This window comes from Thamnophis sirtalis, unplaced genomic scaffold (assembly GCF_051295495.1).
Source record: "Thamnophis sirtalis isolate CommonGarterSnake01/CBP01778 unplaced genomic scaffold, rThaSir2_p1.2 scaffold_1, whole genome shotgun sequence".
Lineage (NCBI taxonomy): Eukaryota > Metazoa > Chordata > Lepidosauria > Squamata > Natricidae > Thamnophis > Thamnophis sirtalis.
In genome coordinates, this window is record NW_028261381.1 from 123,645,602 (window position 1) to 123,660,496 (window position 14,895).

A 14,895-nucleotide genomic window follows, 5' to 3' on the forward strand; every position below is an offset into this window, starting at 1 on the left:
TCATTATGTAATAAAAATGGCAGAATATGCAGAATATTATTCCAAAATTTAAAATTTAAATAATTCAAACAAAAAACCTTTTTAGTAGACAATGCTATTACCTCTGCTAATTTTTTTGCTGCAGATGTACACACTGTTTCTGACCCCGCTGCTTATTAGGTAGGTATTTGTAAAATGGGGCAACCTGCTACGTAAGAAAGAAACTCCTAAATCAAGGCCAGTCACTGACTTGGTTGTCACTATTCATCCCATTAATAATCTTTTTTTCAGAATTTCCCATATTATAGCAGTCACTTCCTTATTCCTACTTAGAAACCCTCATCCGTCCATGATTTACAGATCCTTTTAGCTGCTTTAAACCCAGCACACTGGCTTGCAAATACTTCTTCCATTCCATGGTTCTGAAAAAGCCTGTACTACCTTGCGTTGATTCACACCAAGAATCTTTCGTTAGTTGACACCTCTCAGTGAAAGTGGATTGGTCTACAAAAGGGTAGGATAGCAGGTGATATGAACTGAAACTGAATTAATGTTTGAGAATGGTACCGGTCTAATGTTCTCTTATCCTTCTTTGATTCTCACACTTCGTTTGTATGACTTCTGATTCCATGCTCATGTTTTGTATTTTCATATGTAATAAATCAAGGTATGAAACAGGATAATGATTCCTCCTTTATTTATTTATTTTTAAATGAAGAAAAAAGAGAAAGTTTGGCGTAATGGTTAAGGCACCAGGTTAAAAACCAGGAAACTCTTTGTGTCCACCTGCCTTCAGCACAAAGCTGGGTGACCTTGGACCAAGCACTCTCTCAGACCAAGAAGGGGAAACAAAGTCTGAAATCTCACCATGAAAATTGCAGGGACTAGTCTAGGCAATCTCCAGGAGTCAATAGTGGCTTGAAGGCACATTCAAACATAAAAGTTGGAGTGCGTATTTATGATCCATTGGTTGCTCTATAAATAAACATACCAATTACTTATGCCTAATATTCAGTTTATGGGGATGAAACAAAATTATGTTCTCACAGGCCAAAAATACCATGCTACAATTCTGTAACTTCAACCTGATTTGACTCTTGCACATACTGATTTGTTCCTGATTATTCAGTGTGCTGGGTCAAAAGCACAAAAACTTATTTACCAATGTCAGTAATTTTTTATTTAACTTGCTATTAGTGTATTAAATATAGCTTAGAAATTATTATTAAACACAATAGAATTACTAGAATAGAGTTATAATTTCCAAATAAGGGTCATTTTTTTCCCCAGCCTCCCTTTACACAGTAGGTCTTTCTTTCAACTTTCCAGATTACATTTTGTTCTTCTGAAAATTAACCATCAGTAACTGAAAACTCCTCTGGCTTTTAGACGTGCTGCATTTGAAACATTGAGCTATTATGTTCTTCTTTCTTTATTAGCATGAGAGAGAACATTCAGGACATGTTCACAGACAGTATTAATATGTTTAAGACAAATACTGGCAGTGTCTAAATGCAATTCTGGCAGAGTTAAGTGCTCTGTATAGAAATTATACTGTCTGCTGAAAGAATTGCTTTGACTCTTTGTTGTTTTGCAGGTGATCCATATAACAGGAAGGTTACGACTAAGAGTGTCGCTGTCTCACGGGCGGACCGTCCCGAGCCAAATCATGGGGCTTGTTGTCGTTGCTCATGCCCTGCCCCCTCCTACAATCAATGAAGTCCGAATTGACTGCCACATGTTTGTTATTCGAGTAAACATGGACCTCAATATTATTTACTGTGAAAATAGGTATTGCATTTGGGCTATTTTATTTTGTTCTTCCAGAATGCTCTGCTGAAATGTGGACTAGAGCATTTGTTTCATACGACAATAATTATAATGCAGATGTATGTGTTCCTCTGATCACTACGGAGAAAGTGAGAGCTTCATTTTGAGATTTGGAAAACTGAACTGGAATCTGATTGACTGATCGTTGCCTGGGGAGTTAACTAGAAAGAAAAATCACAATTTAAATGTCAGTTTTCTGACTGCAAAACTCCTCTGATACTCTTCGGATTAGCATTTCCCACAATGGAGTGCTAATACTCTGGAGAGTAGAGATGAGAGTGAATGAGGAAAATAAAGAATCTATTTCTCCCACCCTACAGTGTATGCAGCCTCTATTCAGACAAACATACTACTGTCTATAATTTAAGAGTTCCTCCTGAAGCAGACTAAATGTTGTCCTGAGAATCTTTTCCTTGGAGCCAACAGAATGTTTCTGGTATCTTTAATTTCCTCTGATTTAGTAATAAAACCATCCTCTGTTTCTGACTGCCACTCGTAGGAAGCGGCAGTGAGAAATATTAGTACTGATTGCAAATTTGGAAATGCCACACTGTTTTTTCTTGTTCACAGCTCAGTTTAATTTAAAAAAATGGAAACAGGCAGGACAGAATGAGAATATGGATCTACTTCAGATGTTTTAAATTGAATTTAATCAGTTGCAAAATATTACTAAGTTTTTTTCATACATGCTTTCTTTTATTTTCCCTATTAAAACCAAAAATTCTGGCAATAACAGTTTAGCCCAATAAATTCTACATCTGTTGGTTTACTGAACCTTTCAAGAAACAGCCTTAAGTCAGTGGATATGTATGTTTGATCATATTGATGAAAGCAGAAGTATTGTCCTTGAAAAGATAATCTGGTATATCAGAGTAATAGGAATGTCTTTAGTAAAAGCAAAAATTGTTTACGAATGAAGACAAATATAGATGTCACAGGATAATGTTGCAGGATCCAATCTGGGTCAGTCACCAGGACCAAGTTTAGTCTTCCGAGCTTTCAGATTCCTGCTGGAACCCATCTTTAGGGAACTTCTCTCTAGTAGTGCGTGTGCTGTTCTGCATGTGGTATTTATAGTGCCTGTTGTAAGTGGCTTTTTAGATGTTGATTGGGGTATGTTGATGCCTGGCTTTTAAATCATTAGCTGTTATTAGCTTGTGCTGCCCAGCCCTTGCCTTCTAAGTACTCGATAGGCTGGTGGTAAATCAGCACTCCTGTTAACTAATGAGGGGCCTGATTCCTAGACTTCAGTCACTTCCCTGGCTGTTTTGTGCCTGCTTCTCCAACAATGTTGATAGCTTCAAAATTGAATGTGTGTCCTTGTTTATTGCAGTGTGAGGCTACCAATGAGTTTGGGTCTCCTCGTCTGACCACTCGCATGTGTTCTTGCAATCTGGTGGTTAGCTTCCTCCCCATCTGTCCTACATAGTCATGGGGACAATCCATGCAAGGGGATTCAGTAGATTACATTGGAAGTATCTCCCACCTCCAAGCGATCTTCACAATGCATAATTTGTCCTCGTATGGTAGCCTCTAGCAGAGTGTGATGCCACATGCAGATCTCAGAAGCTGCGTTGTACAAGTTCTGCAATGTTTTTGATGTATAGCAGGGTATGCCATGTGGGTGGTCTTATTTCTTCCTTTCTCTCCCCACTGTGTTGCTCGGACATTTTGTGACAAATGATTGTGGGTACCCATTCTGCTTGAATTGTTCAGGTCAATACCTGCTCTCCAGCTGCTTGGCTTGCTGGGTACTACAGACCCTGCCATATCGTGTTCTGATGCAATTCTTTTTGTGTGAAATGGATGGTTGCTGTTGGAATTCAGAAAGTGTGGAATGTTGGTGACTTTGTGATAAACTGTGGTTCTTAGGCTCCCTTCCTTTTATCTATTGAGAAGTACATCTAAAAATGATAATTTAGATGTACTTGTCAACAGACAAGAGGATGGAAGCCTAGAAACTACAGTTTATTACAAGGCCACCAATGTAAGGATTTCCAACATAAAATGCATAAAACCTTTAAAACATATTTAGAAATCTCCAAATTAATCATTTTCCATTTCTTAGTAAAAATGCAAATCAGCTTTTAGCAAGGCGAGTTCCCTCTCTAAAGAGAGCCTGAAGTCAGTGAAATGAACTATTACCTTATTCTCATGACCAGCCGAATACAGTGAATACTTATTGAGGGAAAGAAGAGAAAGTTGTATCTTTGGTTCCAATCCCTGACCTACATGCATGTATTTGGTCATGTAAACGATTCTATGCATTCAAAATAGATACATATTTGGCAGCTTTACCAATGGGCACAAGATCCATTCACTTGAGGAACAACAATCCTGCTCCCCTTTTTCTAATTCCCTATAAATGTTATCTAAATACAAGTATAGTCTTTTCAGCATTCAACCTGTAAAAGTGTCATCTTGCCTTAAAAAGATTCAATGCAGCCATTTATGAATGGCTTTTCTACATGCTTGCAACAGATCAGATAATGGCTGTGCTGAAAACAGATGAGCAGTGAATCAGCAGAACTCAGTGTAATGAATGAAATCACATGCTCAGGAGCTCTATTTATAATGAATTGTCAGTGTTATCATATCAATCTTCAACTGGTTCAGTTAAGTGCACAGAGTCACAATGCCTTAACACAGTAGAATCTAAATTAATATATTAATCACATGCAAGAATATCCCGAATTCATGTACTAGAATTATGACCATCATCTTTATAGGCATGATGAAAAGTATGTATATCATATAAATATATAATACAATATCACAGTATTTCAACACAGCCCTTCTCACCTAGAAAACTGTTATTTAGTTAACAAGAAGAGAAGAAAATGTGTGCAATAGCAGTTCTTCTTTTAGATAAAGGACTCCTTTGAGACACCCATCTTAGAAAAATGCATCTAAACACATACGTACAAGATTGATTTCTTTATACCACACTTGAAATCACACAACTTCCTCACCCACTTAACATCAAGTATTATTACTAAACCAAATTATAATAGCCAGTCTGTATGAATGCAATTATAATCAATACTTGGAAAAATTAAATTGGCATCTTAAAATTAAGTCTGATTTGGTGAAAACAAAGACAGATATTCCTAGTCATAATGATAGTACACATTTTCCTTAATTCCTACCCTATTTCCCCAAAATAAGACCTCCGATATAATAAGCCCAATTGGGCTTTCGAGCACATGTACTAAAATAAGACCTCCCCCCAAAATAAGCCCTCCCTGAAAATATTGCAACACAGCAGCAACCATGAGGTGACCACACTCACCGCTTCCTGCACCTCAAAAATAATAAGACCTCCTCGAAAATAAGGCCAACAGCTTATTTCGGGAGTCAAAAGAAAATAAGACCCTGTCTTATTTTCAGGGAAACATGATATCAACTTTAATTCCTATCATCAGTTCTTCTAGAGGTCCTAACACCACAAAGATGTCCATTTTTTTGCTTGCCAATGAACAGTATTTTGCCTATACTTGTTTGGGGATAAGCAGTTTCTAAAATCATTATTTGACATTTTTCCCCCTCAGAATTTTCAAGTAATAGGAAGGAAATTGAAGAAAAACCCATCTTTTGTACTTGATTTGTCAGACCCCTGAAATCTATCCTTGGAAACCCTATTTAGAGACCACAGGTTAAAAAAATTTGTATATACGAAGACGCTACTCTATACACAGTAACCTTGAGTATTGCAGAGAATAGAAGAGGGATATAGTAGGTCCTGCCTCTTTTCCATAATACAGGGAATACAATGGAGGTATAGCCTACCTAGATATTATGCAGATTGTTCCCAACTTCTGATCCTTTACATCTGTCTCTCCCCATTAGCAACATCTCCATTTTATCTTTAGTTCCAAAATGGGGGGAAAAGTCTATTTATCTAATTTGGAGGAAAAAACTAGCAATAGCACATTTTTTTATTTTTCTTGAGGAGAGAGGGAACCTGACAGGCAGCTCCCTAATTTGCTATATTTTTTTAAAATCGAATTAAGGTCTTATTATCTCTCAGAGTGACTCTGGAGACTAGCTCCATGCCATCCCTCGGAGTGTGTGAACCCTACATGTACTCCAATAACTCCAATTCATCCCCAGTATTTCCCATCTGCAACTCAAGAACAAACTTGCAAAGAATTTTCTCAGAACCTGGGTGACAAAAGGTCCTCATATAGTCCCAATACATTTTGTGAGCGTTAGAACATCATTTTAAAAACATAACGAAGAGTTACATCTTCCAAACAAAAGGAAGAACCCAGCTGACCAGGCTAATTCGCCCTTCCAATTTTCAATTTGAGAGGATTTTTTTTAACACACATGCCTGAGGACATTGACATCTGGACAATCAATAAGAGGAACTCACATACAGAGAGAAGCAGAGCAGAGCATAGAGCAGGAAAGGCTACTGAAAGGATTTTAAAGTTTCTGCACAGTGTAAACCACAAAGTCCCAGTTAAAAGAGCTAGGAGTGAAAGCAGAGCTCCCAGCTGAATAAGACTAAAAAAGATAACACCCTCAGGCATCTGTATGTCTCAGCATTTAAATTATATTGCTTGAAATGTCAGTTTGGACTCTGTGCCAGGAAACAGTTGAAGAGTTTTTTTTCATGAAAATGCTCAATAGAGGACCAATCTGCTGAAATGAAAGATGCCTCTAATCATTTTGCATAAGCATAACATGTTCTTATGTTATTGTATAACCTTGAATTATCTTGCTCTTTTAATGAGGAGCTTTGTATTTTAAGGAATTCTTCTTATCTTTGTGGATGTTGTTAAATATGGACCTATAGATAATTTGGGATTGCATTTGTTAAAACAAATGGATTGACTTCAGCAGAGGGAGGGAGGGAGGGAATCTTAGCTTGAGTTGGGTTTTATTACAGACATGTTTATTTGAGAACAAAGGAAGCCAACTGGCCTAAGATGCTAGACTAGAATTACTGGCTAATTTTGGGCCAGTCATTCTATCTCAGTCTTAGGAAGTAAACACAACCAAATAAAAAGAGCATTAAACCACTTCTGAAAATGCTTCTAAAACAACTGGATTGTTCTAAAACAGCTACAACTTGTCCATATAATCACCAATAATCAAAACGTACTCACATACATGCATACACACACTCACACATAAAAGAAAACAAATAGCAAGAATACTACAGATTGGCTACAGGCAGGTGTGGGTTCCTGCCAGTTCTAACCTCTTCTATAGAAGAGGTTCCACAAATCTACTGTGCCATTTAGAACAGGTTCCAGCTCCCTCCCCTCGCCCGTCTGCACCACGCTTGCCCTGCCCACCACTCACTGATTGGCTGGATCACCAATAGCCCCGCCTGCCTCTAAGAGTCCTATCTAAATCTTAAAGCTGTCAAGTTTGAACGTCTCTGGAGTATTTTTGTAAAGGGTTAGGGGTGCAAGGGTCTTGTAACTTGACAGCTTTAAGACTTGCACACTTCAATGCCAGAGTTCCTGAACCAACATTTTGGTTGTTAAGCAAGAGCGTTGTTAAGTGAGTTTCACCACATTTTACATTAGCCACGCCCACCCAGTCACATGGCTGGCAAGCCACTCCCACCCAGTCACATGGCTGGCAAGCCACTCCCACAAAGCAGGCCACACCTACAGAAGAGGTTCTAAAATAATCCACCAGTGGCTACAGGTCTCTCTTTTTAGAATTAAATTTAGGGTTTTATTCTTGGTAGATAAAACTAAATTATGGGTTGGGGTTAATTCTACCTTCTGAGGCAACACAACAAAATAATATAAAATTGTGATAAAAAGGATGGTTTTGAGGATAGATATACAAATTTGAGATCAAAATGGAAAGCATTTCATTGTTGTTGTATTTTCTTCCATTCTCGATTTATAGGCTTTATTTTTCCTTTACAGGATTAGCGATTACATGGATCTGACCCCTGTAGATATTGTAGGGAAAAGATGTTACCACTTCATTCATGCTGAAGATGTGGAAGGGATCAGGCACAGTCATTTAGACCGTAAGTACTCTGTTCTTATAAAAAATACCACTTTACTGTTACAATGTGCAACTGAACTAATTCTTGTATTCCAATCTGTGGACCTCTGTATTCTCTCTTTGCCTTTATTTCCAGATGATTCAGTTATAACATCCATATTTTCCTCTGTCAGTAAAGGCAATTAGTGAATGTTCAAATGTAAGCCATGATAAGTTCAAATCAAACTGTAACTGTGATCACACACAACGTGGAGAGATTGTTTTTGCGCATGAGAAGTTTTGAAATAAAAATTGAAGTCAGGACAGCCATCTGTTCATGTGACATAGCATAACATAAATAAAGCAATTAATTGTATTGACATGTTAAAAGTTACATTAATGGGGGATAGACCCAAAACCCATTGTGGTTAGAGGAGGTCAACAGAATAAAATAATATTGTCCTATCTAAGGATGGAAAGAGTGCAGCAAAATTGTCCCCAGTTTTGTCCAGCTATCATTAGGAAGCAAATACTTTTGCCTTGATACGATCTTCAATTATCCATTATGCAAACTGGTCACTGAGGAAAGAAAGAACTACTGCAATTGTTAAGCATGGGAAACATAGCATTATTTTTTTACCGATTAAAGTCTTCCACTAAGCCCAGATCTTTCTCCCTGAAATCTTGAAAGCTTGTTAGATAAGGTTAACTCTGCCATGTAGACCAATTTCCTAACAAATATTATGATCTGTTAGAAACAAGAAATACTTTAAGAAATATGAAAGCATGATTCCATTAGGAAAGGCAATTTTGCCAATGTAATAAGTATCTTCCTTAAAAAAAAACAATTCAGCAATTTCCTATTTTGAAAAGAACCCCTAGTCACAAACTTTGTTGAATCTGTTTGAGTATAGTTTAATCGTGCACTCTGAAACTTGTTGCTGAAAAGTTTATCCAATTCTGCCAAAGTAAAAAAAATCATTGCTGACTCTGGGAAATAAAAGACTTCAATTCAGCTTCTGAATTCAGCAAAACAAAAGATTTTCAGAATTGTCAAATCAGAGTCTGAATCAATGATGTGTGTATATATACTTAAAGGATTTTAATGGAATTTAGATTTATTATTGGAATTGATAACCCCTGCTTCCAACCAGCCTACTTAACAGCTAATTATCTTCGTTAATACCTGTAATACTTCCTAATCAATTTTTCATCAGAAACAATATTTAATAAATAAATAAATGACCATTGGTTTTTTAGCATTAGAAGAATTTCTCATAATTTTAGTACTTTGAGACCTATCCTGTTTCTCTTACTTGACCATGTTCAAGTTAAATCTTTTCTTGCTGTTTTATTTAATGGTCTGTGTTTTTACATTCCACACTGAATTATGAGGTTATAACTATGACTACATCATAGTTCTCTACGACTGTATTACAATGCTCTGTTTACATTAAACCCCTTTCGTGATGCTTTCTATCAGAGTATTAAGGTACCATTTTCCATACATTTTCTGTATTTTTAAAAGCCCATTCTCCAGTTTTTGCAGCCAACAATCTTGCCTCCATTTCTTTCTAACCTTTCTTATATTTATGCTCGTATTTCTATTTCTATATTTTATTTATTTATTTCCTTTATTTATCTAAACAACCCCTGTCTTGAGATATTCAATGGCAAAACAGCAAAACAAGGAAATAATAAGAACAATAAAATACACATATAACATTGGTACATATAACATTGGTAACTTCTCCTTTAGGAATGAACAACATGCATTACCTTCACCAGCCGCCTTCACCTTCCATCCATTTGCCAAAAATACATGTTCCTTGCTCGTGTTCATTTTCACAAAACTTTTTCTATCTCTAGCAATGCACTGTAATGCTCCACTATCAACAACCCACAAGTCATGGTTTACTGGTGCATTGCTAGACATAGCCAAAGTAGACATAGCTAAGTTGACAGTAGCATTCTTCCGGCATTCTGTTGTTTTGCCCTTTTACAGAACCTAGCTATATGTCCCTTAGCCCCACAAGAAAAACATTTTTGAACAGTATAGGCAGTAGAAGGTGACTCCTCATGTTGTGGTGGTTTCTCTCTCAGTTGTTCCCTCTCCATCCTTCTTCTTGACTCTTCCAATAGTATAGGCAGTAGAAGGTGACTCCTCATGTTGTGGTGGTTTCTCTCTCAGTTGTTCCCTCTCCATCCTTCTTCTTGACTCTTCCAATAGTCGTGCAGTAATGTCAGTCAACATTAAAGGGTAGAAATCTAACATCATTTTCCCCAGCGGTCTGTCTACTTGCCTCTGCAGCTAGAAAGAAGGGTGGGTGGAAAGGAAATTGGGTGTCAGGGACGAAGGTCCCAGAAGGATCTGTGGATTTGGAGGATCCTCTGCAGCCTCCCCCCCCCCTCAATTCAGCTCAAAGGAAATGTAAATCAGCCTTTAACATCGTCTAAATTAATTCCTTCCTTTTGCAAGCAATGGAAGGACTCATCTGCTTGCTCCTTATTATTTTCTCAGGCTGACATGGGCTGTGCTCCAAAATAAGGCTATGCGTTTACAGAAAAAAGCCTCAGCAGTTGTATTATCTAGAAATTCTGGGATTTGTAATGCAATACATCATAAGGATAACAATTTGAGAAAGAAAAATACCCATTAGTTCAGAAAGCCTAAAAATAGTTAGCTGGATGGTATCTGTCTGTCTTTCTGTCTATCTCATCTTTTAATAGTGTCTCTTACTAAAGGTTGACAATAATCAACATTATTTGTTCTTTTCCTGTTATTGTCTGAAAAAAAGACATTCTATTTTTGCTGAACTGTATATTTACATTTTTTTAGCCAGTACATGCATTATCTTCCATCTCTGCATTTGTTTTAAATCTTATAATTAATTGAAGCAATTTATATTTCTCATTGCTTGTCATATGTTCCCAATATTCATTTTCTTGGTAATATTTATAAATTTTCTATCTTTGTCTATTGGATGGTAAATGGTCTCATTTCCTATATATTTAGTACATAAAGTTTTCAGTAATTGTCTTTAAATCTGTGTTTTAAATGCTTATATTATGCTGATGGTCATATACTTTCATTGTTCATCTTCTATTCTGTGTACTGTAACTGGCAAAGCCCTAGCAACATACAATCTGCCAGTGAAGCTCCATCTTAAATCCTGAGTGTAAATAAATGTGCTTATTTTTTCAAAGAAGTGATAGCATAGCTTTAACAATTGCAGTATTAATTATTGCTTGATGTATGATTTTCCAGATGCCTACGTATACATACAGCTACTTATGATGGAACGTAAATGTTTTGCTAAGCCTTTGAGACATTTCACTAATATAATTTGTATGTTCCTAGCACCACATTTATCTGTCCAAATAGTAGAATTGGTTTGCATTCAATTCTTCCTGATATAACAGAGGTTGTGCATGTCACTGTTGTTTCATTTCAATAATAAGAGCTCCCACTGGATAATCATAAATAAATTGGGATTTACTTTGAAGTAAGCTGTTTGAAGACTGGGGCCTTATCATCCACTCCATGTAAAAAGTCCACTTAAACTTCCTTTTAATTCTGCACACCAATTATCAGTAAAAGAGGAAAAAAAGTAATAAACATATTTCTTTCCACTAATATATGAAAAAAACTATTCTAACCCTATTTGGGTATTGGGTGACATTGTTGCCTTGTTTTGATTTAGCAAGTCCATTTACTACTCAAAAAATAAAAGGTTGTCACATAATATAGAAGCATATATCTCCTCAATTAATTGAAAAAAAAATAGTAACATTCACTGAAGAATAACCAAACATTTTCTGACTGGAAATCCAAGCAGGACGTAGAGGAGTTAAGACCTCTAGAGAATGTCATGAATATACTTCTGGACAAATATAGGATGATATACCAGGATTTTCAAAATGGATATATATTGCTTTTGGGAACTGTCACTCGATTGTGTAGCTACAGATATAGTATGTGCTTTTTCATTTTGGAATCTTAATTGAGGTCTAAATTCATAAACCTGACACTGACAAAAAGATGCTTGTCACCCTCAGCTATTGCTCAGAAAACGTCATCCCATTTCTTCTGGACTTGATTTACAGCCATAAGAAATACAATTCCTTAAGAACAGCAGCCTGAGCAGTTTGTTTTCCATAAAGCAAAGGTCTCTGATGACTACATTTGGGAGCATTCTCTCTTATATGCTCTAATTTAGTTTCCAATAGCTGAAACAATCCAGATATTTTTTTTAAAAAAAGCAGCTTTACTATCACTTTATTCATGCTGCTTCCCATTTTCAAAAGAATTTTGCTCTTCAATATTGAGACTCCCCCCCCCCTCTGCAGTCAGTTACAAATGCACAATGGCTTTTGTGTACATTCATTTGAAAATTTCTATTCAGTTATTACTGTTTGCTGGTTCAATTTCCAAGATAAAAAACCAGTCTTTTTAAGTTATACCTCTGTGCGTGTATAGATACAGGAATGGACGCTCACAGATACACACATTTAAATGAATGTATATCTTTTAATAATCTTACATTTACTATTTGAAATAGATGGAATAGCTGATCATTCTCAATGGCAAAATCTCACTTCACAAGTTTTGCTTATCATAATAGGGAAAAATTACACAAAGTCAAGTAGCACATAATTAGTAAAACTGTAGGGAGAAAAACAAAGCCTTTTGATACAGAGGAATTCTAATCCTAATCAGTCTGAAATTTCTGTGCTTTTGTAGTGCTTAATATCCTCAATCATAAAAGAAATCAAACTTATTCTAGTCAAGGTATAGCATTCTGTGAAATGCTAAAATATACAAATGAATGTCAACTGTTGTACACATTGATGATAATCACCAAAGCAAAAGAGATTGCTTTGATATTATTTGATACTGTGCCTTGTGTTTAGATGGTGTTTGAACATGCTAACTTTAAAGCCAGCCCAACAATTGAAAACAAATATACATTACAGGAGGAGCAATGGCAAAAAAGTTGCTCTGTTCAATTAACCTGATATATTCAGCTCTAACATAGATCTGTAATGCCAGATGTTGCGTTACTGCAGTCTCAAATCAAAAAGCATCATGAGACGTTCTTGAAACCATTTCCAGCTCCAGAGATTTTGCCATCTGAAGCAATGTCCATGTATTTCCCAAGGTATGGGTGACTACCAGACTGAGAAGTCAAAACGTGTGTGAAAACTAACTTGCAGTCATGCAGCCTTTGAATATAACTCTAAATAGGGACTGTTCCAAAGTTGCCCTCTGACCTCCACAGCAAAATGAGGAATTGAATCTGATACTACCTTGTCCCAATTCAACATTCTACAATGTTTCCAGAATTCACAAACAGAATAATGAATAAACATAAATTAAGTCTAAACTTTACCAATGAAAGAGTAACTAACTCAGTTAAAATATTAAAATGTTAGAAAAATTAGTTAATTCCCATTATGTTATATAATTTCTTAATTTTCAATATTTGTGTCTGTTAGCATGTCAAATGAGATATTGTATGGTTTGAATTCAGTTTAATCATGCTTAGTTAATTCATTAAAATCAGGGACTTTAGGTTGAATCTAGAATTAGTCTTACTTGGATAAGGCCCATAAAAACCAATGAAATATATTTATAATTAACTGGTGTGTCACTTTGAAAGATATGAGACTCATTGAACATGAGAAAATATAAATGTTCTAGAATATTTAAAATGCATTTTATACAGAGACATGTCCTTATTTAAAATTCTCACCTAGCTTTATAGTATGTGTGTGTGTGTGTGTGTGTGTGTGTGTGTGTGTGTGTGTGTGTATATATATATATATATATATATATATATATATATATATATATATATATATATATATATATATATATATATATATATATATACACACACACACACACATACATACATACATACATACATACATACATACATACATATACCCTGGTATGCCCAAATATGGGAGGAAGATCACTACTTCCATTCTCTGTCCTTTGGCTCATCACAAGAGACCATCCAGACAGAAACCCAATATTTTTTACTGTTGCCTTTTTGTTACATTTGTTATATTTGTGCTGATAAATAAATAAAGGGAGACTAGTATAGATCTATTTCAAGCTATTTAGCTCTCATCAGCTAGCCATACCCTTACTGGGAATCGAACCTGTGCTGTATTGCCTGGATATGGAAGTAGTGATCTTCCTCCCATATTTGGGCATACCAGGGGTTGTGACTTTAAATATATACCTTAATATATATATAATATATTAGAATATCTGTGCAATAGTTGCAGCATCTGTTTGAACTTTTAAACATATATATATATATATATATATATATATATATATATATATATATATATATATATATATATATATATATATATATATATATATATATATATATATATATATATATAAATAAATAAATAAATAAATCTTGGTGCCAAGTTCATGTAAGATTCATTGTGAACCCCATTAATTTCAGTGTAGAATCATGATCTAAAATCATATTGCTGTATCTACAATTCTGCCTGTTCCATTCTGAATTATTTAATGCATATAGTATTGCTGAATGGAAAAATGTAACTTCTTTTTTTCTTAGATATTTCAACATCTAATTATTCTATTTGATAGCATGCTCTCAAATACCTGGTATTTACATTTTGTTACACATACATACATATCCTCATAACAAAATAGAAATGTAGAAATAGAAAATAGAAATAAGTATAATAATAAAAACCAGACTAGTAATAATAATGAATGCAGTCTATGAAATGAAGAACTCTAAACAAGACATGTCGATGTTTTTTAAAATATTTATCATGGTATTATAGAGTGTGTGTGAGTGTGTGTGTTTTACCTGGTGGATGCTGTGTTAATTATGAAACAATTAAGAAGAAAGAGATAATTTGTAAGTATAAATCATATTAAATATAAATGCATAAAAGTATCTATTGTGCACATAGTTACATTAGAATATAAATTAAAAAGTAATGAACTTTGATTTTTTTAAAAATAATTATTTAGCAGGATTTCTTTTTAAAAATGGAAATTTTAGTCATGGTACCAAATAAGTATGATTTAGTTAAAGGTTCCTTGGGGAGGAT

The 14,895-nt window shown here is 35.2% G+C and overlaps 1 protein-coding gene across 6 annotated transcripts in view; it reads left to right on the forward strand.

Annotated features, from left to right (window-relative positions):
* NPAS3 (neuronal PAS domain protein 3) overlaps nucleotides 1–14,895 on the forward strand; it is a 723,511-nt gene that overhangs the window by 694,587 nt on the left and 14,029 nt on the right. For all 6 annotated transcript variants that reach the window (XM_087723489.1, XM_087723456.1, XM_087723467.1 and 3 more), the window contains 2 exons: nucleotides 1,577–1,770; nucleotides 7,710–7,816. In XM_087723489.1, coding sequence (XP_087579615.1) covers nucleotides 1,577–1,770; nucleotides 7,710–7,816 — 301 coding nt within the window. The remainder of the gene's footprint in view (nucleotides 1–1,576; nucleotides 1,771–7,709; nucleotides 7,817–14,895) is intronic.